This window comes from Danio rerio, chromosome 15, assembly GCF_052040795.2.
Source record: "Danio rerio strain M-AB ecotype USA chromosome 15, GRCz13ab, whole genome shotgun sequence".
NCBI lineage: Eukaryota > Metazoa > Chordata > Actinopteri > Cypriniformes > Danionidae > Danio > Danio rerio.
Genome location: NC_141035.1, coordinates 23072521 through 23096046, shown reverse-complemented (window position 1 = coordinate 23096046; position 23526 = coordinate 23072521). Strand labels below are relative to the sequence as shown.

Sequence of the window (23526 nt, the reverse complement as noted above, 5' to 3'; positions counted from 1 at the left end):
TCATACGTCACGTGATTACGTCATCACGTAGACGCTGAGCTGAACTTTGTACTCATTAATAAACGAAATTGTTGATTTTCCATAATTTTATATTAGTTGTTATTGTATATAGGCTAATTATATTATTTTGTCTCTGAAAAACATATTTTATCTTTGACACATTTATAATGCTCTGTATGATTTTGATGTACAATATGCAGTCTTACATCTTTTATTTAAACCTTTTTTTTTTTCGAAAATGTTAAGATCAGGTCAGGTCGTAAAATATTTTGGTAAAAGCATTTTGGGTCATTAAGAGTCTGACGTTCAAACTGTAAATTCACGGAATCAGTGCATTTCATAAATGAATCACTTGATTCATTCAAAAGATCCGACTCAAAAGAATCAAATTTCTTCTGTGTGGTGGGCGTAGTAAACTGTGTACACAGAACGTGAGTTGGTTATAATCTGAGCAGTCACAAGAAACAACAACGGCGTGTACGAACAACTTGCAACTTCAAGTCTTCCAACATCTCCAAACTCCTTAGTTTCTACGCATTTCTGCTCTCAGTTCTCTGGATATGGGCTAAATGTTTGGAAGTGGTCGATGAATAACTAAATAAAATGGGTTCGTCGAGCTCCACCCTATTAAAAAAAATCCCAAACGTCGACGAGTTGATGCAAGAAACGGGCTGTGAGTGACATTTAACACATGTGCTTTATCGCTGACTTTGTTGTTGTCGCGCATGAACCAGTAAACAACGATGTGAAATGACGATTGTAAGCACTGCACGTGTTGCCGTTTATATGTGTAACTTTCATGAGCGCAAGGATAACAGCATGTCGCATTTGTGAGGGGAAATTCGAGTGCATGAGGAGAAATTGTCCTAAAGTTTGCAAACTAACACACAAATACACACTGGTCGTTGCGCAGAAAGTACATACCTAAGTTTATATGTGTAACGTTATATGCAGAGAAATTAAAAATATCAAACTGCACTAGACTTCATTAATGAACTGCATAAAATGTACAACTGCAATTTATTTCATTATAACTGATTAAATGGTCAGTTCAGTGTACGGTCCATCATTCTTGATAAGCTCATGTTGTATTTGTTGAGTCATGGATGTTTCAGTGAAACAGGTTTCTAATATGCTGCAATTTTTATTTTTCCAGTTTCGCCTGCCCACATTATTCGCCTGTATGAACGCTTTGAAGCTCTGGATAAAGAACGACGAGGCCATCTCTGGTGAGTTTCTAATGCATGCCTTACACTGTTAGCATGTTTAATAATTAAACATTACCTGCTCATATGTTGTTTTATTCTCAAATAGTCCACAGGATTTTGGAGCCATAAAGGAGCTGGCAATGAACCCCATAGGAGACAGAATAATAGATGCCTTCTTCTCCCCAGGGTAAAAACAAACCTTTAAAAAATGAGAGAGAAAGGAGGTGAAAATAATTACATATTGAAGACTTGCATGTTTGATTGAATTCTCTATGAATTATTAATTTAAAGTCAAATGTGGTGAAAATCAAGTGTTTAATATAGTTCATTTATTTATCTGGTGTTTTAAAGGGCCATGACACCCCCCACTTTCGGTTAAAGTCTACTTCAGAATTTTTTCAAAAGATGATGCATAAATAATGGGCGTGGAGCTCCGCGAGCATAGGGCAGGAGTGGGCGTGGCCAGCAGGGAAGAAGGGGAGCGAATAACTGTTGTTGACAGTTAACTCACAAAATGAGACACAAACCGTGAGGAGACGCATGAGTTTATAGTTCACAAAGTTAAAATGCAAAGAAATAAACAGTAGCTAATTTAATGCCCTGCTACATTTGTTGTTCGTAATTTCATATACACATAACCACAGTTTATATAATTTTAAAGATAATTGTGTTCTTGTAAACACTATAAATGAGGATTCCCCCTCGATCGCCGTGTCTAAATTATAGATCTTGAATGCAGACTCAGTGCAGCAGGTCTCCTGACCTGCCTATTTTACCCATTAGCCCTGCTGGTAATATAGAGGATTTAGGCAAACACAGCAGCATGGCGATGTGTCTGAATGTGAACAAACTCCTGATAAATGTCAACGTCCGCCATTCTTCAATTCTCGTGCTGCTCTCCCGACAAAAATGCTTGCAGCACACACACAGCTTTGCTGTATGATCGGCCCTGACAAGAAAAAACATGCAACAAACCCCGTGGATCATGAAAACAAACACATACGAGCCTTCATGAACGGCTACTGCGTGCCGCTGGTCTGTGTGTCTCAGCTTGCTTAAAACTGGCAGGTCTGCCTTCGGAAAGCACATGCTATCATGAATAATTAAGCAGCCGGCTCTTCTCATAGGATAAGAAAACTCCGCTATGAATAATAATGAGAAAACTACGCGTCATCATTGCACTTGCAGTACTGTGCTACGTCGCCGATTTTGATCCCGCCCCAAAAATCATTTTAAACCCGGAAGCTGAAATTAGCTGACAAAAGCTCAAAATTATCCAGTTTTCCCCACAATTAAAGCTGACAGGTGCTAACATTGTCTTAACTGATGCTCAACACACACACATCTGTTAATATAAAAAAAAAGTTCTCCAGGGTGTCCTGAACCTTTAAAGTGCAGACCTTGCATCTATATCAGTACTATAAAGCACCAAAGACTCAGAAATGCAGTACAATCTTGTCAGCTTATGGGACAGTGCTTTTCCTGTCATTATCTCCACTGAATTCTATAATGGTCAAAGCATTTCCACCCAATGATGTTTATATTCTAGCATGGTTGACTAAGATTACGGAACAAAACATTAAAACATTTGCAACACATAAGCGGTTTGATTGCAGTCAAGCCTAATAGTGGTATCAGAACGTAGTAAAAAGTTGTACCTAAAAGTGATGCATTAGATTCTGATGAAATGACAAGCTAACCGCGTTCCATGCCTACTAAATTAGTGTGTAAAGTAATTTTTCAGGGCATTTCAAAATATCTTCTTCCATGTTTTACAGAAGTCAGAAACTCAAACAGGTTTTGAACAAGTGTAGGGTGAGTAGATAAACATTCAGAGTTTAGACAATTACATTTTCTGGTGTACTACCTCTGTAATGGTATAAAATTTGAGACTGCATGGGACTCTGGGATAGTTTTTGCCAGTGTTTGGGTAATGCAAGTAATGCGAGTTATGTAATAACATTACTTTTTAAAGAAACAAGTAAAAGGACGCATAACTTAAAAAAAAAAGTAATAATATTTGAGTCACTTTTTTGAAAATGTAACGTGAGGTTTTTTAGTTAGCTTTAAAAAATGAATTGCTAAATTAAAATTAAAGTAGTCACAATGAATCATGCAGTCAATGAGAGAATGTTCATTATTTTGAACACATGGAAGAAAAAGAGGATTATAGTCTCCAAGGACAGTGACTTTACTTAAGACAAGTTAGTATCGAACACATTGCTTTAAACTTTCAACAATCTGTATATACGGCATTGCTTTGGGGTCAAGAAGTTCTCAGATAACATTATCCTAAAATATATTTTTAATGCTTTTTTTAAACAGGGTTTAAAAGTTAAATTTAAGAATTTTTTAAGAACATGAAATGGACTATGAATGAAAGTTAAGGATTTGTTTTCAAATATTCCAGTTAGAAAAGATTTTCACTTGCCCAGTCAAAAATATTACAAAATATTACATTTAATAACAATAATTTAATTTGAATATTTTTTATTAATCTTCATATACATCCATTCAAAAACCCAATAACCCTTACCAAAAATATAAAAAAGAATTGCTGTCAATTACTTCAGTCTACAATATAATAATTTAATAGCAAAAAAAAATAGGTCAGGTCAGTATCCTCAACAGTAAATAAATGAAGAACTTGTAAGCTAATGTTACTATAAGGAAAGTAATTAAATGCTATTTTTAATAAAAAGTTAAAAGTTTTATTGATATGTATTGTTGGTGATTGTATGGGTGTTAATGGTCAGATTGCGTAGCTATACATGAACAAAGGAAAATTAAGACCTGTAAAAAATAAAGAAATAAAAAAATAAGACCTAAAACACAACATTTCAGTAGATTTAAGACTTTTTAAGCCTAAACTTTATCTTTTGAGATGTAAGACTTTTAAAGACCCTGCAGACACCCTGGTAAATGTAGATATAGGTTATACAGTTTGTTATTAATTGCAGAGCTCCTCTATTAAAAAAAGAAAGAAAAAAAAACAAGTTCTGAAAGAGATCAAGCCTCAGCCAGGTAATAAAAAGTAATGCAAAAGTAACGTAACACATTACTTTCCATTAAAAAGTATCTAAGTTACGCAACTTGTTACTTTTTAGGGAATAACTCAATATTGTAAAAGTTGTGGATTAAAGGATAGTAATGTTTTAAATAATGTTCTTTTTTTTTTGCACAACTCAATCATTTTTATGACCTTAGACATCAATGCATGAGCCAGAGCCAGAATTCTTTTTGTGGTGTTTGTATGTTATTTTTTTGACACTTCAAAACCAAAGTTGTTGACTTGCATTATATCACTTGAAAATCGTTGTTATTTTGGGTTGCATCATACCTGAACAACTAATAAAAACCAAAAAATATATATAATAATACAAAAAAATTTGCATTTTGGTCAGATAGGCCATCTAGGTCTTTTTTTGACAATATGATGACATAACGATCTGAAAAATACTGGTTTCATCGAGTCATTCTTAATAATCGTAGTCTTTAATAGTGATGTTACCTTTTCAGAAAGGACACGGTGGATTTTCACACTTTTGTAAAGATCCTGGCTCATTTCCGGCCCGTTGACAAGGATCGACCCAAAGAGCCCAATTCTCCTGAACCTATCAACAGCAGGAGCAACAAACTCAAATGTATGTTTGCCTTTACCGGATAGAGAACGTACATTCAGATGGTCCTCATCACAGAATAAAGCACATTTATTATTCTAAAAGGATTTATGTTATGATAACGACCATCTGTCTGCACAACATCCTGCTATTACTCTGTTCTTCTCGGAATAAATAAATGGCTTTGAAATGATCCCCACATTCCTTTAAATCTCATCTTCCAGTTGCGTTTCAGCTGTATGACCAGGACAAGGATGGCAAGATTTCCAGGGATGAGCTTTTAAAGGTCAGTAGTTTTGATATTGTGAGATGTTCTGCTCAAATAAACATAACTGACCGCAGATCTGGCACAGGTTCTGCGGGACATGCTGGGACTGCAGGTGACTGAGGAACAGCTGGAGAGCATTGCAGACCGAACGATACAGGAAGCAGATCTAGACCGCGATGATGCTATATCTTTTGAGGAGTTTCGCAAGGTATCACCCAGAATTTTGCATTCAGTGTGTTTTATTTTCTATCTGATGTACTGTTAGTGGAATGCGATTGGTAATACTTCTTTATTTTTGCATTTCAGTCTCTAGAGAAGGTCAACATTGATCACAAGATGAGCATTCGCTTCTTGCGCTAGACTGGAAAAGCTTCAACAACTTTCTATGGCTCTGGTTCTCAGTAAATGGTAGAAATATCCTATATGCACAGGACAGTCTTTTCTGTCGAACAGGAATTTAATGCACTGATAATGACTGGCAAAAACTGCACATAGATTTACAGTATTCAGAGGATTGGAGCAGTTAGGAGTTTTGAAAATATTTTTAGTTGGCAACAATACGTTAAATGAATCAGAACAACAATGAAGACATGTATAAGTAGTTTCTGGTTAAAGTAAATGCTGCTCTTCTTACAGTATATATATCTTCTTATTATAATATACACATTTCAGTTCAAAGCATCCTAACAAAGGGGTTTCCATTAAAATATGAAGTAACTATTTTCAAACTAAAAGAATGTTTCATGAGAATCAAATCAGCGTATTCAAATGATTTCTGAAGGATTGTGTGACACTAAAGAATGGAATAATGATGCACAAAATTCAGCTTTGCACTACAGGAATACATTATATTTACAAGCAGGAGCACAAGAGACTTCAATTCTCTTTAAAAAGAAACTTTCAAACTCCTACATTTTGAATAGTAGTGTAAATGCTGGCGTCTTTACATTTCTGTCTTACAAATATTGTGTCTTATACAGTATTAATTATTGAATTCATTAGTTTGCTTTGTTAAAAATTATATTTTGTTACATTTAATAACTAGTATGTTTTCCTGCAGGGAAAAGAGTTTGTAATAATGTTTATAATGCACTGTGTCATATGTCAGCATACATAAATTTCATGATGCCAAGGTAAGATTTGACTCGATTTAACATTTAATGGATTAATTTAAAAAGAAACAAATCATCTCGGTAGAGGTTTTAAGCAGACATGGTGCTTTTCTTGCATTTTTTTTCTGACTTTATGCATCTTGATAAAAACTGGATTTTTCCCTGTGATTTAAGTATTGAAAACCTAATTCCTTCAGTCCAGTTATGCTTCATGCAAGTGAGATGAACGGCTACCTCACATTACTGCACTTAATGCATGCTGTGGCAAAACAGTTTAAACAAGGGCTTTTTTCATCTTTGTATTAAATGTAACTGACTTTTGAGAATGTTATTAAAATGCATTTTGGCAAAGTATTGTTCTGTATCTTTGTGGTACAAATATTTATTGAAAACAACTGAACATCTCTAACCTTTTTTATGAGTTATTTTAAAAGCCTTATCTTACAGTGTCCACTAGATGGCGCATCGTGTTTATTAATGACCGATGATAGTGGTAAACTGTTCGAACGTTTGGGAATTTAAAAAAACCCGACTTTAAAAACAATGAAAATGTCTTTATAAGAATTGTAAATATATATATATATATATATATATATATATATATATATATATATATATATATATATATATATATATATAATCGAAAGCAGGACAACTGCTTTCGATATGTTTGTTAAAAAGGAAATCAGCATATGTAAGGGGGAAAATAAAACTGAATTTATTATTTAGTAAAGTAAGTTCAGGCACAAGTAATTTTTAGGTAAACAAATACACATTTAAATAATGTTTGTTGAACAGCAAATCAGCATATGTTATAGCAAATGATAAAATTTGGGAAATAAAGTGCAAAACTTGTGTGCACAAGTAACTATATAAGTACACAAATATTTATTTCAAACATTAGACACCCCAGTTGTTTGAGTGGTAGTGATATCCTGTAAAAACAATTATATGAAAAAGACCAAATTGTAGAACTTAATTACACATGTTTTATTGTTAAAGGTTTTTGAAATAAAATGGATTTATACAGAATCATGGAGCATGAGAGGAATTATGCTTTACGTTTGGGCATAGCAGCGATCAGCAACCAGTAAAGGGAGTAGCCAGTGCCTAAACAGAACCACAGTGAAAGATTAGATTCTCTTAACACTGATACATTTTTACAAACCTAAATAATAAAATATTTTTTTTACTTATACGAGATTCATTACCTACTACTGTGAGGGTCATGGTCAGACGGTACAGAATTGCATCTGTTGTGCCTCCTTTAATGTGGACAGGCAGACCATTATCCTCCTGAAGGTGAAAATACAAGTTACAAATAAAATAAAAAGAGTTTTTAATCTTACAATCTTAAATTCCAATGCAACGTAAATGGTGCATAGTAAGTAACCCCATGCATGTTATATGTTTTGCATAAATAATAATTAAAAAACATTAATTCATTTATATGCTTAAAGTGAGAATAACAATCTTACAAGTAAGAATAAACTAAGCATTTCAAATCACCAGAGCAACAATATATAGATGCCATGACACGTTTAAACCTTGTAGGAATGTGTTTGGTGTGTACAGAGAGGAAAAGAGTGTCTACTACAGGTGGTTTGTAATGCCCACTCACCTGTCTAAAGCACACTCAGACTTGTACAATGTTTTCACAAAAATAATAAGATGTCTGGTGTACATAGAGATAAAAGAATGAGTCTCCTAGCTGTGTCTTTATTAACAACAATAAAATTTGAGATATATGATTGAGTTTTATAAGAATACAGAATACATTTATAATGATCAATTATTTATAATAATTTCATATTTTACTTTACATACTAATTATTGAAATAATTAATTATTTTATCATTACATATAGTTTGCTGGGTATAAACCTGGGTATAAACACTGCAAGGCTGGACATTTATTTATTAATGTCGACTGCATTCTGAATACAGTGCATTTTATGTTGTCTATTTTGAGTTTATGATGAAATGTTAGTCAGTGCAGACATCATCTGAACTGATTAGTATTTCATGTATGAGACTGCACTTTCTACCTCATTTCATGATGTAAATTGATCTTACCAGGAAAATTTTCTGTTTCTCCGGCACCCTGTTCTTCATTTGTCGGACTGTTGTGCTGAAGGCTCGTGAAGCCAGCTGTGGAAGTCCCTGAAAGAGAGAGAGCTTCAGTACTTTGTAAATGATTTGTATGACGTATGATTTATTGAAGCACAGCAGTCTATCAATCTGTTACTCTGTATGCTTGTCTACTGCATACAGTTTGCATATACTTTAAAAACATTGTTTAAAAACTTTATTATTGAAGTAATCATTACTTTTTTTAGGCTAAGTCGTCAAGTATCAATCAATATGTCAATGTCAAGTACAAATATTTTAACTTCTTTTATCATCATCTTTTTGTTCTCTCAGACCTAAAAAAAAAGGTTAAGCAACTTCAAGCGTAAATATTGTGATTATATACATGAAGAGGGTCTGCTTTCCTCAGATAGCAATCTACTTTAAATGTTTGTAACATGCATAAAGATAGTTAAGTAGAACATCTTAAGTTAAGTTAAGTTAAATGTCTAAAAGTAATGCAGCATTTTATGGTTTCGAAGGTCAACTCAGCTTATCTAGAGCAGATATGGATTGCGGTTTTAGCCAACTGCTGTTTACCAGCACCTGGAGCAAACCAATCAGAAAGCAATAAAAAACTGGTGGGTTGGACTTCCCTGCGCACCAGTGTGTGTTTGTCTGCATGTCCACATGCTAAATGTGAAGAGGCTAATGGTGACATGACCTCCCCAATGTCTGGTTAAAAAAACAAAACGTGTGTCTTTTTGATATAAAGACACTTAAAGCAGATACTCAAGACAATAAGTTATGAGTGTTTTTCAGATTCCATGTTAATTATTAAAATGCTAAATAAACAGACTGTTTAATATAAAAACAGTTCTGTTAAACAGTTTGTAATAAAATGATAAACTTGATTTGTTTGCTTGCAAGAGCTACAATATCAGATGACTGCGGTGTGACCAAGTCTTTCCTGTAGAGGTCATTTATGATTGTCACTTTTCCAAAATCTCCCCACATTTCCATCTCTATAACAACGCTAAAACTTGTTCAAATCAAAACATAATAACCCTCCAACTAGTTTCCCATGCAAGGTGTGCAGTACTGTGGTCATACTATCTTTGTGTGACATAGTTCCTGTTTCACAAGTATTTTAGCAGTCGATTCTTCCTGATCTAGTCTACAGCTGTTATGCTTCCAACTATGCAGAAATAAAGAAGAACAACGGTGTATTTACCAGTAAATGCCTCATGTCCGATGCTGCTCTCTGTTATGCTTGTTGATTCGCGTCTAGTCGAGGCCCTTACAAGGACACACACACACATATTGCAGAACTTCTGAACTGGAGCCAAGAACAGTCAGGCGGAGAAAGATAAACCAGCTGATTTAATACATGCACATAACACTCGACTGCAGTAGTAGCAGTGGTCACTTTTTATGTTTTATGAATATAAAGCATACTACAAAACTTGCTGTGTAGTCTTTTTCCATTCAACCATATGATTAATAGCTTACAAAAATGTAAATATGCTATTAATTTACTCACCTGCAAGCCATCCAAAAACAATTCTTCAGTAGACCATTAAGGAAGATTTTTAGATGGTGTTCAGTGAATCATAATGCGAGTCAATCAGTCAAATAAAAAAAAAAAAATAATTCAAGCCAAACAAAATTAGTACCTGTGGTGTTACCTGGCAATGCATTGTGCAGGAACAAAAATTATTTATAACACTACTGTTTTTAATTCACAGCCCCAAGAAATGGTCTTGAGTACATACGTAGGGATACATAATGCCCTGGATAATGTACAAACATAAAAATGTTATATTTTAACAGATTGAACGCTTCCATCGGCTTTACACTGTAAGAAAAGTATAAAACGCATTATTTTGATAATATATTAGGCTATACTATCAACCCTTTAACTTGAACTTCAAAAGTATTTTTATTTTATTTTATTGGTTTGAAAATGTTTAAAAAGCATTTTTTTATCATAATCTATGCACAAATGGTCACAGCAGCAGTTCATGTCTGCTAAATGGTAAAAAAAAATAAAATAAAAATAAATAAATATAGAAATAAAAATATAGAAAATGCCTTAATGATATAAATAATATAAAGTATATATTTATTAATATATATTTCAAACTAATTTTACATGTGGTCAACGTCATGTGCTAAACTACATTCAATGGTTTTACACTGCAGCTGACCACCTTAATCCTAAAGTTAAAGACTACACTGAAAAAAAAATATTCAAAGATGATTCCTTGGATTTTCTAAATTTATTTGCGTTAAGTGATTGTAAATAGTTTATTTGGGCTGAATTTAAACAAACAAGTTGAACATTGCTAAATTTAATTTGTTTGTTTAAATTCAAGACAACTTGTTTGGAACAATTTTGCAGAAAACATTTTTTCAGTGTATTTGACATTATTTAGCAAAATCATTATATTATAATAATAATAATGCATTTTATTTAAAGGCGCCTTTCATGACACACAAGGTCACCGTACAGGACAGCTAAAACAATCAATTCAAATAAAAACACAATAAAAACAATAGAATACAATACAAACTTTAAAAATGCAGTCGGGTCAAATAGAATAGGCTGTTCTAAACAGATGTGTTTTGAGTTTGTATTTAAATTGTGAAAGAGAGTCTAAATTATGCAGATCAGGAGGAAGTGAATTCCAAAGCTGAGGAGCAGAGTGGCTGAAGGATCTGCTCTCCATGATGACAAGGCGGACAGAGGGAACAGTGAGGTGGATGGAAGAAGAAGACCTGAGTGTTCGAGAAGGCGATATGAACAAGATTAGCAAGGTATGGAGGAGCGAGATTGTGAATGGTTTAAAAGTGAGAAGAAGTATTTTATAATTGATTCTGAAAAAGAAGGGAAGCCAGTGAAGCTGTTGTAGAATTGGTGTGATGTGACAGACAGAGGGGGTTTTTGTGATAATACGGGCTGCAGCGTTTTGTACCAGTTGTAATTCATGAAGAGTTTTTTAGGGAGGCCAAACAGAAGGGAATTACAGTAATGTAAACGTGATGTGACTAAACTATGAACAAGAATGCCAGCTGAATGAGGTGTGAGGGAAGGACGTAAACGATTTATATTTTGAAGGTGGAAATAAGCAGACCGGGTGACATTATTAACATGTGTAGTGAATGAAAGGGTTTGATTGACCTGACATGTATTCTTTTTTTTTATTTTTATTTTTTTATTTTATCTCAAAAAAGTTTGTCTGGTAGAAAAACACTGTATTACTATTCTATTCTGTTTTACATTCAGGATAGATTTTAAAGTATTATTACTTGTCTATAAATCACTGCCTAGGACTTCAATATATTACAGATATCCTCACTGAATACAAACCTAACAGGTCACTTCAGATCTTTAGGATCAAGTAAATCAGAAATTCCAAGAGTTCGGTCAAAGCAGGGTGAATCCACTATTAGCTAGTACACCTTCTGCGGTTGGAATCGGCTTCCAGAAATGATCAGATGTGCTCCAACATTAGGCACATTCAAATCAAGACTTAAAACACATCTGTTTAGCTGTGCCTTTACTAAATACGCAGTATGCTATGTCCCACAGATCACACTACAATGTCTTACTTTAATTTTCATTCTTTTTAACACAATCTAACCTGTTTTATGTTTTTTTTTATCATTTTTAATTATTTTAATATTTTTTCTTGATTCTTTTATTCTTTTTATTCTTTTGTCTAATTTGAATTACCATTGTGTATGAATGTGCCATATAAGCAAACTTGCCTTGCCTGAAAAGTTGCACTTTTTCATCATCAAAACAAAGATCACAGACAGAGTCAGATGACACGATTAAGTGTTTCTCTCTGCAGTCTCTTTCTAATCTCAATGCATCACAGTATCACTTCCATTTCTCAAGCATGCAAACAGAGAACTGTTAGTGACTTGTTAGTGGCATGTTTCACTTCTGCATTACACCAAAGCAAAGGAAAGTGAATTAGCCACTGTGTCACAGACTCTCAGAACAGACGGATCAGCATGACCTACAGTAAGAATCTACCTGAATAGCTATATAACCTCTGTTTAAATGCATATTTACTGTAACAATCTGTATTGTTTTAGATAAACACATTCTCTGGGCCTTTACCGCTGCTCTGGCCACAGGCTGGGTCCTTAGTAATGATGAAGGATGCTATTATGGGACTGTCATGAAGCAGTAAGATTTGAATATAGTTTCATTAATAATCAGCATATGTTTAGTAAATGCTACTGACCAGCAGAGACTGGCATTAATTAATCAATCAGATATTCAAATGTTGACATCAAATAGACTGTACTTGAATGTAAATGAACAGGAAATAATTGGACTGCGTTGAGTTTAAAGATGTGTCATAGTAAAAAAAAAAAAAGTGTGACTTATTTATATTTTCAGCTCATGCAACTGGACTTGTATGCTGCTCACTCTTCAATGGCCTGGAAGTTTCTGTATAGTATGTCCTTATATACATTGGACTTAATATATTATATTGATTTAAGTAGGTTGAAAAGTATTCAACACATATCTAACATTTCTTACTTGCAGGGTCTTACTAATAAAACGATTTGCAAAATACCACTGACTATTCAAAACTGGACCATCCATGGCCTATGGTATGAAAATGTGTATTATTGTATTAACATTATGTTTGTAGGACTGGTCTTTTCTATTGTTTATATCAGAATTTTATTTTCAAATGTAAAATTTATTTTGATGACAAAAGTAAAAACAAAAAAAGTTCTTAATTATTTAATGGTGTTTTACTTTACATTTAGGCCGATGCATACAGGTCACTGCTGTAACTGTTGGCCAATATTTCATTCCCACCTTCAGGTAAAATACTTTTAAAATTATTTTATTAATAAGTTTTTTAAATGAAGTATTTAATTTGATTCAGAAATGTGAACTATACTATCTAAAATAATCTTTATTTGTTCAGGAAATCGAGCCAGAACTCACTCAGCTGTGGCCATCTTTAATAAAAGGAAAGCATTTCTTCAACTTTTGGTAAAGGAGCTATGAACATTTACTGTTTAAAAATTAAATGTCTAATGTTTGAAGGACATTAAGACACTTTTCCAAATACTTCCAATTTTCCAAATGCTTCCGAATACTAATGTGAAGTTACATTTGAGAAACTTTGTGTGAGATCACTCTTAATTCTGTGGGGCAAGGCGGCATATTCACATGATTGAACAAACGCAATGCAAAATATGCATGTGGAAATCCTTCACAATTGCGAACAGAATCCAAATACATGTTTTCCATACATTTTAAGCACGTTGCCAGCAAATATTTAGCATATTTAAGCATGTTCCTAATATGGCTTAGTATGTGGTAATTTTTGTTATTATTATTGTCCATACTGTGGGTCATAGCAGTAAATTCACATGACATGATGCCAAATTTGTGAGAAACTCATTCATCCTTAAACCTAACATCCTATTTAAATGAAAAATGTCTAGTCCTTTAAGAAATAAGTAATGTATTGATCCAGTTTTGCTTGCATGTTTTAACATTGCTAGAATGTTTCCACAGTTTTAGCATTTTCTACAATATTTCTAGCATGTTTTAATGAGCTGCTAATGTTTTAGCACCTTGTAAGAATATTTTCTTAGCATGTTGCTATAATATTTTAAGATTGTTTTACAAGCTGCTGATGTGTTTTAGCTCACTGCTAGAATGTTTCTACCATTTTAGCATGTTTCAGCACACAAAAAATCATGTTTCAGTACATTACTATTATTGTAATCGATTTTGTGGGTCATGATAGAACCCAGTTCCAGATTTTTGTGGGCAAACCATTTACACTCATTATTAAGATTATTAAGCAAACTAAACAGTTGGACAAACTTTGATGTTGGCTTAAGAAAGACTGGTGAATGATAATTATGAAATGGCAAAAACTGTTTGTGCTTGAAAGTATTTAGTTTTAACATTTTAGTCTGAAATTGTCTTGCATTTAAAGTAGTTTAGGAATGTAGAATTTCAACACATTTTAAACATACAGTTGAAGTCAGAATTATTAGCCCCCTTTATTTATTACCCCCCTGTTTATTTTTTCCCCAATTCCTGTTTAACGGAAGTTTTTTCAACACATTTCTAAACATAATAGTTTTATTAACTTCTAATAACTGATTTATTTTATCTTTGCCATGATGTCAGTAAATAATATTTGACTAGATATTTTTAAACATACTTCTATACAGCTTGAAGTGACATTTAAAGGCTTAACTAGGTTAATTAGGTTAACTAGACAGGTTAGGGTAATTAGACAAGTTATTGTATAACAATAGATTATTCTGAAGACAGTCGAAAAAAGAATTATCTTAAAGGGGCTAATAATTTTGACCATAAATGTTTTTTTTTTTTAAACTGCTTTTATTCTAGCCAAAATAAAACAAATAAGACTTTCTGCAGAAGAAAAAATATGATCAGACATGCTGTGAAAATGTCCTTGCTCTGTTAAACATAATTTGAGAAATATTTAAAAAAAGATAAGAAAAATCAAAGGGCGGCTAATAATTCTGGCTTCAACTGTACATTACATTTTCTAAACAACTGAAACCAATAGTAAATTTGTGTGTGGATATTTTTAGCTCTCACAATATTTTTTTCAATAAACAATGATGTATGTGTCTGCATCATCATGATAAAGTGAATAAAATAATAGGAACAGAGCATTTTAAACCTAATTATACTGCTGTGTCTGAATCTCATGCATATTTCTCTAAACACTAGTGATTGATATGATTTGGCAGGAGGGAGGAATGGATTAAACACGGGACGTGTGCTGGCTGTGACGGGGCCATGGGTTCACCGCTACTTTACTTCCAGGCTGCAGTCAAGCTTCGAAAACTCTTTGACATTAATAGGTGGGTGTTATAAGCACATAAAGCATGATATCATTCTATCATGAGCTCATCTATTTCTCCCATGTCATTTTGTATAGCGTCTTGGAAAGCTCTGGAATCAAAGCCTCATGTGAGGTGTCCTATAAGGTAAGTTTATTGAAATGGCCAAGAATCATGATGTCTCAGATTTAGTACATTTATCAAGTAACACTTCATCAATCTTTCCACAACGTGATCTGCAGTATGACGACATAAGCAAGGCCCTGACCTCACTGCTGGGAGACAACTTTGATTTGCAATGTGTGACAGACAGTAAGGTGAGAGAATCAATGTTGAATTATATCTTTTTCTTATTTTGTAAATAATCGGGTTCCAGGGTCTGTTTTTATATCCCCTTGTGAGTTAGGAGTTATCATCATCATCATCTAAACAAACCCACAATAGATTCGAAAATGTCATTATTTTAACTTCTTCTTTTCGTTCAGATGTTCTGCAGGACAGATGTTTTAAATCATTTTTATCTAATTTGTAAACATAATAATTAAGGTACAGATAATTATAGATGCACATTAAATAAATACTCAAAATAGACTATCCACAACCTTTCCTTATACCTTTTGACACTTTTGGGCAAGTTATTTGAGTAAATGTTTGTTTATTAATATTATTAGTGAGTTATTAAAAATGTTACATAATTACAATTTAAGAACTGGGAATTTTCTGAACTATGACTTGTAGTACCTGACCATGCACCTCACACAGAATCAGAGAAAAATGATGGAGCTTCCAGTAAAATGTAGGCCTATACTTAATCAGTTATTTAATATAATTTATGTTTCTAAAATAAGTGTTACTGGTGTAAATTAGTGTTATCTCCCAGCTTTAGGAATATTCCAGTAAAGCAGATGTGAGGGAGGATTTGAAGATAAAAAAAAGAGCAGAGCACACTTGTGAAGTATCAGGTTTTTTTTTCCTGCATAGAGAATTACATTTTGTACCACCTCTGTCTTTTAACACAAACAAGCAGGCAGTAACTTGCATACTGACCAGCTATACTGACCAATGACCATATACTGACAGAGACCCACAAGTGCTCAAGCACTGGTCACGTATTAAATTACATTTAATGTTAGCCTTTTTAAGCAAGCTAATGTTTTAATTGATACGATTAAAAATAATGCAAAATGTGTTTGTTTCAAGTAGCAAACTTGCATGATTTCATGGTTCATTAGTTTCAGTAATTTTGAGTGGATGAGATTCTAAACAGGAAACGGCCCTAAATGTAGGCTAATTGTAAATGTTCGGCGGACAAAAAGTTGTATAAGATTATCAACAACAATAATGATACAAAATTTGTGTCTTCCAACTATGAAGTGATTTTTACTCTTATTAAAGTTACTTTACCGTAATGTCTTACCTTTAACAAACGAACTCCTGTCAGAGGAAGAAAACCGTTGTCCTGATTCAGTAACTTATCCTACGTTATCAGTACAAGGAGATTTTGTCAGCATACGTGTCAGCGTCATTATTTAATGTCGTTACTTCGCATTGTTTTTACAAAAATATAAGCTGTAACCTCTGACAAACGAACTTCCCTGCTCAGTCAGACGTTACGGTGCGCGCTCGCGATTTTGTTTAACATACGTCATACATAAATCATCGCTGACTTATGATTTTAGTTTATGCTTTTCAGCTTTACGTACAGGTGTTGACAGATTCACGAAATCTATACAATACTAATCAATACTATGCTATAGTCTACTGTCTGAGTCTAATTTAGGACTCATATGCAAACAAAAATTACGTTAATGCAAATATATATGAATTTGGAAAAATCAATGAATAATATTATTATTTAATGAATCTGTTTTTAAATTATTCAGATAAAATCTCAGCTAAACCCAAAAACATAACTGTCCTTTTCTCATTTTTTTTAGGGTCGTGAAGCATGGATCCAGCTGAAGATCCATCTTTCGAGGAACCAAACCATTGGATGCCCCACAGAGAAGCAAGACGAAGCATTCTATAATTTAGCGTGGTATAAAAGCCCTGGACATCCTTGTCCGAAGAACACCACCATCTTTTTTGTCCCAATTAACTATGACAACCCTCATGAGCCATGTAACTAAGAGAAGCCACATCATTTCACTTAAGCTAAAACTATAGACATGTACACATTTGACCATTGTGTTCTACTTTACAGCTGTGTTCTGAATAAAATCAAATTCAACTTTGCATGCTGTATTTCCTTCAGTAAGCCATTAAAAATTACAATAAAAATGCAAAAATGGTGAAAGGGTTTTGAAAAACCTTTAATGTGCTCAGTCAGAATGTACATCAACTATCAATGACATTAAAGGTTGAGAAAGTAATGGACCATGATGCTGGAGAATCTTTAATGACGCTGGGAACAGCAGTTTTATCTCAGCTGCTGGAGCTCGAATCACTCGTAAGAGCATAACAATGGAATTCCTCTTCACGATCGATGTTCCAAGTTTGGGCAGGCAGTAAAAGTTTCAGAAGGAACAGCCAGCAGCTATGAAATATTTCATGCGAACACTCAGGATGGATGGATTTAGGAACTCACGGTTCACATTTTATTTGACGTGGAATCAATTTGCCAAAAAACGTTTCTACACCACAGAGAAAACAGAAAAAGAAGACTACCCACTAAAACCTTCCACTAATTAAAAAAAAAAAAAAAAAGCTCACGGAAAGTGACTATTCTGCAGCAAACTGCATTCATTTAGAAAAACGTGTTTTAATGTGTGGGGTTCTTCACACTTCCAGTTTCCCAAGGAAGCGGAGATTGAGAATCTTCAGCTGCTCGTCCAACTCCATTCTAACAATGCCGTCTTCACCATCGATACTAAGCAGGACTCCTGTGGCCTCCCTGTCCTCTCCCAGAATCACCTTCACCTTAGGAGCAAATGCACATACATTAATTTCAATAATCTTCCAGCGAATGTGACAGAACAACATAATTCTTAAAGCAAGATTCTGTATCCATTAAATTTGGGATGCTCATTAGGAGGCGATATGTGTAACGCCAATGAATATTATTTGCCTCTGTTATTCCACACGATTTTTTCTTTAAGATGATTAGCTGATACAATCAAACTGTGCCCTCTGAAGCATGAAATCCTTTGATAAAAGCTTGGCATTAACCTTCTTATGGATTCATAACAAATATTTTTAGATTTAGTTTTTTTTGTAACTTAGAAATGCTAAACGAAAAAGTAAATGTCTTTGCACCTCTCATTTGTGGAGAGGAAAAAAGTCCTAAAAGGTTAATAGTTTCTGAAGAAAATAGCCTTGTACTTGTGTTGTTAGCAATATTAGTATCAGTGGCTATGTTTCCAACTAAAGATGCAAATTAAATGTATGTGCAAAACAGGAATATACCATAAAAGATATGCGAATAAAGCAGCACTTCCATCCAATGAGTCAGAGTAAAAAATCGTCACTTACTGATTAACTGGTGCCAAATATCAAAAATAAAAACAGAATTTGCTGTGGTAGGAGAAGCTGCATGAATCTTTTCTTTATTTAATAATCAGAAGACTACGGTGGCCGGGAAGTGCAAAACAACATTACGAAGTTTAAAACACTTTTAAACCACGCTGTGGAGTACATGGCGTAAAAGAAGTTTACGGTGACCAAACATGGACTGCGGTCGAGGGTTGTTTTGCCCGTTTTGTGGCAAACACGTGAGCAGCTTAACACGGTTTTACTTTGCGTGTGGTCGGTGTTTAGAGTTTATAAAGGACGCGGAGCAGACGGAAACGCCAGACCTTCCGCCAGACATGCTGCATCAATGTGTTCAATATTTTAACGAGATCCACTCGTACGCTGTATTAGTGAACATGATGTCAAGTCTACACGGTGTACACCTCTGCTTGAGGACTCTTAACAGTAAACTGAAGGAAGCCAGTGTTACGGTTTAACTGGTGTCCGTGTTAACTGGGGACCCTTTTCAAATGTGCAAACTATCCACGTTTGCAGATTGGCAGATTCATCACTTTTTCACAGCAACAAAACATGCCCATACCAAATAAAGATTCTTATTCACTTGGTGTCAGTGTATCATTGTTGATTTAATATTTGTGTGGCAGAACAGCATAAACCAAAATTAATCTAAAGAAATAATTATAATTGACATGTCATCAACAAGATTCGAACCCAAGTCAAAAGGTTCTGAACGAGTATCAACCGACTTATCCAACTGAGCTACTCCAGTGTACAGGTTGAGATCGGTTTTGGTATCTTTAACAGTCAACATGTGCCGTGCTTTAATTGTTTCCATGTACTTGCATTTACATGTTTCTATGCACTCTTACGCTGATATTTTCTCAGAATAGCTCTAATTTATTTTATTGCAGTTAGTCAAACCATGATTTTTATAGTTGTAGACTTGTGGAAATCTGTCTACAAAGCCACACACGAGCTGGATATTATTAATATTTTCCAATGTGTGTTACATTCCGGGTCACTGCCGGTGTGTGGTACATTCTACGCCACTTCCGGGGTGTGGTACATTCCCTTTGCGTAGGGAATCTGTAATTGTAAATTTGTTTCAGGATTTGTAAAAGTGTTTCGCGTCTTGTTAATTTGTTTTCTAAAATGTAAATTTGTTTCGTCCTTTGTAAAATTGTTTTTCCTATTTTTCCTATGGCCAATTGTGTCTGATGATAGGTAAAAATGTTTTTCAAAATGTAAATTTGTCTCGAGCTTTGTAAAAGTGTTTTAAACTTTGTAATGTTGTTTTGCACTTCCCGGCCACCGTAGAAGACAAATGCAGATGTGAAATGAATGCGTGGTGATGTTTGAAGGCTTGAGATGTGGAGCACAGACACTCTTGACCAGAGGTGGGACCAAGTCATTGTTTGGCAAGTCACAAGTAAGTCTCAATTCATTGCCCTCAAGTCCCGAGTCAAGTCCCGAGTCAAGACAGGCAAGTCCCGAGTCAAGTCCCAAGTCAAAGGCAACAAGTCTCAAGTCAAGTCCAAAGTCCTATAGTTTGATTTTCGAGTCTTTTCAAGTCTTTTTAACAGAAAAATGAACTGTAAACAGATTATGTATGGCTGTAAGATCTGTATTTATTAAACAAACCTTTTTTTATGAAAGAACATTGCTCAGATATATAAAAACACAAATGTAATTTTCTGAAAAAGTGCTAAACAGTGCTGCATCTTGTCTACACAGCACATTGCACAAGAACGAGTTCCACTACAATAGAGTCCATTTTGCCTCACATCACACAGAAATTGCAGGTCTACTGCTGTCTAGTTCAATAAGTTTAGTTGTGCTATGTTATGTCTTCTGTGATCAACTTGTGATTAACTAAAACTACATAAACGACCTCAATGAGGCAGCAGTAGACCAACAACTCCTGTATGCTGCAAAGTAAAATTGAGTGAACTTGGTATTTTGTCAATTGAATCTCGTGTGTGCTGAAGAGATGAAGATGCAAATCTGTCTAGCAGCAATGTAAAATTGTGGCACATATTCTCAATGAAGTAGGCTACTTTATACAAACATTAACGTTGTTTTCTTCACATAACAATGAAGAACATTGCTCTCTACCTTGTGTGATGCTCCTGCACCGATTTCCTCTGTGGACAAAACTGCTTGCGAGCTCTGAAATATACGCTGCTCATGCGCAAATTTTCTCGCTCTCAAATACGCACTGCTCATGCACACATTTTCCTGCGCGCTCTCAGAGATTATATACAGATTTTGAGTCTTGTGTTTCCTCTTCCTTTCGTGCTTTTTGATATAATTTATATTGAGGCACTATTTATTAACAATAACCAAAGTACTAAAATAGACTTACATATTAAATTTTTAATCTAATAAACCATAAAATTTTGGCTGTATGTTTTATGATGAGATATTTCCAGTTTTTAAACACTTAAAGACACAGAGAATAGATGTTGGATGTAAAGAATGCATTTTGTTTTACAAACATTTATTAATCATCCGAAAGGTGTACCATACTAATCAAATAAAAAAACATTTAAACAAAAATATAACTAACGCAAGCAGAAATTTAACTGTGATAAAATAAGGAAAAACTTGATTTGGCATTATAGCCTACTGTACTATTCACTCTTTAAATAAATCTCACTATCAATCCCATTTTATCATGGCAACTAAAATAAAATGAACACGTCTCTGCTGTCTTCCACATTATTTATGAGATTGTGGAGGACATTTTCCATGTCATCCTCTTCATTTTGAGGAAAAGCTGTTCCACAGGGCCCCTGAACACATCTTTTGTCATGGACAGTGTTTTGAACAGTACTATAGTAAAGTACTTTAATTAATTTGTTGGGGTCATATTATAGTTGCTATGGTAACACAAGTGTAATATAAACAAATTACCCAGTGCTTTAGTTTTTTACAATATAGGGTATATTATACTACAATTCACCACACTTTACTGTAGAAAAACTACACTCTGTATTTTATTTTATCAGTTCACTATTCTTAATACTACAGTATGCTGAAGCATTCATTAACAACTTGTAAATAATACTAGCCTAAAACATAGGCAGTATACCTAACTCTCAAAAACACTGGTATTTATTATAGAATTTACCTTAACCTCATAGTTTTTCATGTATTGTTACTAAATAGTGTAGCAATATATAAACCATATCAACATTCTGGAATAATCAATTTACCAGGAGGATCTCTGGAGAGCAAAAGCAGGAAAGGTTTGAGGCGCCAGTGTGGACAAAAGTCAAGCAAACGCAGTGAGACTGAATACGTGCACAAGAGACCAGCCAATCAGATTGAAGTACCTGCCCACTGGTGAAAGTAATGTCAGAGCCAATCAGATTTTTCTTTCTTTTCATAAAGAACGGGGTTCAAATCCCACTTAGGCACTTGTAACTATCATTTTAGACCATTTTGTCAAAAATCCCTACTGAAAAAAACAGCTTGAACCAGCCTAGGCTGGTTTTAGCTGGTCGACCAGGCTGGTTTTAGAGGGGTTTTGGCCATTTCCAGGCTGGTTTCCAGCCATTTTCAGCCTAGTCTTAGCTGGTCAGGCTGGGAGATGACCAGCTAAAACCAGCTTGACCAGCCTAGCCAGGCTGGGAGCCCAGCCAAAACCAGCTATGTCCAGCTTAAACCAGGCTGGTCAAGCTGTTTTTAGCTGGATTTTGCTGGTCAGTTTCCAGCCTGATCAGCTAAGACCAGGCTGGAAATGGCTGAAAACCAGCCTAGAAATTACCAAAACCCCTCTAAAACCAGCCTGGTCGACCAGCTAAAGCCAGCTTACCAGCCTAGGCTGGTTTAAGCTGGATTTTTCTGCAGGGATATTGTAATGTTTAACAATTTATTAGAGCCACAAATTATCTAAAACTTGTTTTCATGTTTGAATAGGCAATAAATGTGCTAAATAAATTAAAATAGAAATACCCACAGTGAAACAGTTATATAAATTTAAATATTAGTTTAAATACATTCATAGTGGTTTTAAATATCTTTTAATATGTAAAGTAGAGTTCAAATTCAACAAACTGAACAAAACAAGTCTTCGTTTTTAGTTTATTTAAAAACAATTACAAATGGAGTAATTCAACTCACAATTAAATGATCTCATTGAGTGATGGAATAATAAAGGTAAAACTTTAATTAAATGATCAGTCAAGTGTTTTCCAATGAAATCTGTTAAAATAAGAGTCCTACAAAACAGGAACAAAGACACTCATGAAACGAAATATGATTGTCAATTGTATTTTTTATTAGATGGTTGGTTTTAAGTACCTTAAAAATAGTAGATAAGCCTTAAATTTAGAGGGGGAAATACAGAAAAACAAACAAACAGAAATTCAACAATATAGACGCATTACATTACAATCTCACAATAAAAAATTAATTAAAAAACATAGAGGACTAAAATATTGCTAAGAGGCATAACATCAACAATAATACAAATACTTTTAAGGTTTTAAATACTAAATAAAATTAATAGTATCAATCCAAAATATGAAAAAGGTAACACTTTACAATAAGGTTGTATTAATTAATTAAGTTTATCTATGTACTAATGTGAACAAACAATGCAGTGAAGTACAGTTACCAATCATTACAGTATTCATTAATTAATGGAAATAAAATTATTGGTTAACCTTTGTTAAATCACAGTGCATTAACATTAATGTTAACAAGCATACCTTTAAATTGTAATAATGCAATAGTAAATGTTAAACTATAATTAATAAAGGTTTAAAAGTATAGTTCATTATTAGTTCATGTTAGTACATAGATTAACTAAAGAAACCTTATTGCAAAATGTTACCAAAAAATAACAAAACACTTTTTTCACAGTTTTAAGAGCTTTAAAAATAAATTATA

At 33.9% G+C, this 23526-nt stretch overlaps 5 protein-coding genes and 1 long non-coding RNA gene across 10 annotated transcripts in view; 2 read left to right on the top strand and 4 right to left on the bottom strand.

Moving 5' to 3' along the window:
• LOC147833654 (uncharacterized) overlaps nucleotides 1-16588 on the bottom strand; it is a 64874-nt gene extending 48286 nt beyond the window's left edge. The window contains exons 1-2 of the long non-coding RNA XR_015509363.1: nucleotides 16574-16588; nucleotides 1285-1407 (exon numbers count right to left, since the gene is read on the bottom strand). This is a non-coding gene — a long non-coding RNA (uncharacterized LOC147833654). The remainder of the gene's footprint in view (nucleotides 1-1284; nucleotides 1408-16573) is intronic.
• Nucleotides 1-23526, bottom strand: part of LOC147833651 (uncharacterized) — a 734785-nt gene that overhangs the window by 366210 nt on the left and 345049 nt on the right. The gene's annotated exons all lie outside the window — the stretch shown is intronic.
• Nucleotides 414-6559, top strand: chp2 (calcineurin-like EF-hand protein 2). 2 transcript variants are annotated; one of them, NM_199836.2, is given in 7 exon segments: nucleotides 414-673; nucleotides 1157-1229; nucleotides 1315-1395; nucleotides 4728-4852; nucleotides 5053-5114; nucleotides 5182-5304; nucleotides 5403-6559. In NM_199836.2, coding segments are annotated over 7 exon segments (588 nt in total). In that variant the 5' UTR covers nucleotides 414-603; the 3' UTR covers nucleotides 5457-6559.
• On the bottom strand, nucleotides 6904-9620 carry cox7a1 (cytochrome c oxidase subunit 7A1). Its single transcript, NM_001172678.2, is given in 4 exon segments — nucleotides 6904-7318; nucleotides 7420-7504; nucleotides 8284-8370; nucleotides 9512-9620. Coding segments are annotated over 4 exon segments (246 nt in total). The 5' UTR covers nucleotides 9527-9620; the 3' UTR covers nucleotides 6904-7259.
• rnaset2l (ribonuclease T2, like) lies at nucleotides 12189-17391 on the top strand. Its single transcript, NM_001386227.2, is given in 10 exon segments — nucleotides 12189-12313; nucleotides 12388-12481; nucleotides 12698-12755; nucleotides 12848-12915; nucleotides 13078-13135; nucleotides 13242-13309; nucleotides 15064-15177; nucleotides 15255-15303; nucleotides 15399-15473; nucleotides 17094-17391. Coding segments are annotated over 10 exon segments (786 nt in total). The 5' UTR covers nucleotides 12189-12303; the 3' UTR covers nucleotides 17286-17391.
• supt5h (SPT5 homolog, DSIF elongation factor subunit) overlaps nucleotides 17448-23526 on the bottom strand; it is a 30646-nt gene continuing 24567 nt past the window's right edge. For all 4 annotated transcript variants that reach the window (NM_131673.3, XM_087283279.1, XM_087283277.1 and 1 more), the window contains 1 exon segment: nucleotides 17448-18075. In NM_131673.3, coding sequence (NP_571748.3) covers nucleotides 17935-18075 — 141 coding nt within the window. In that variant the 3' untranslated portion in view covers nucleotides 17448-17934.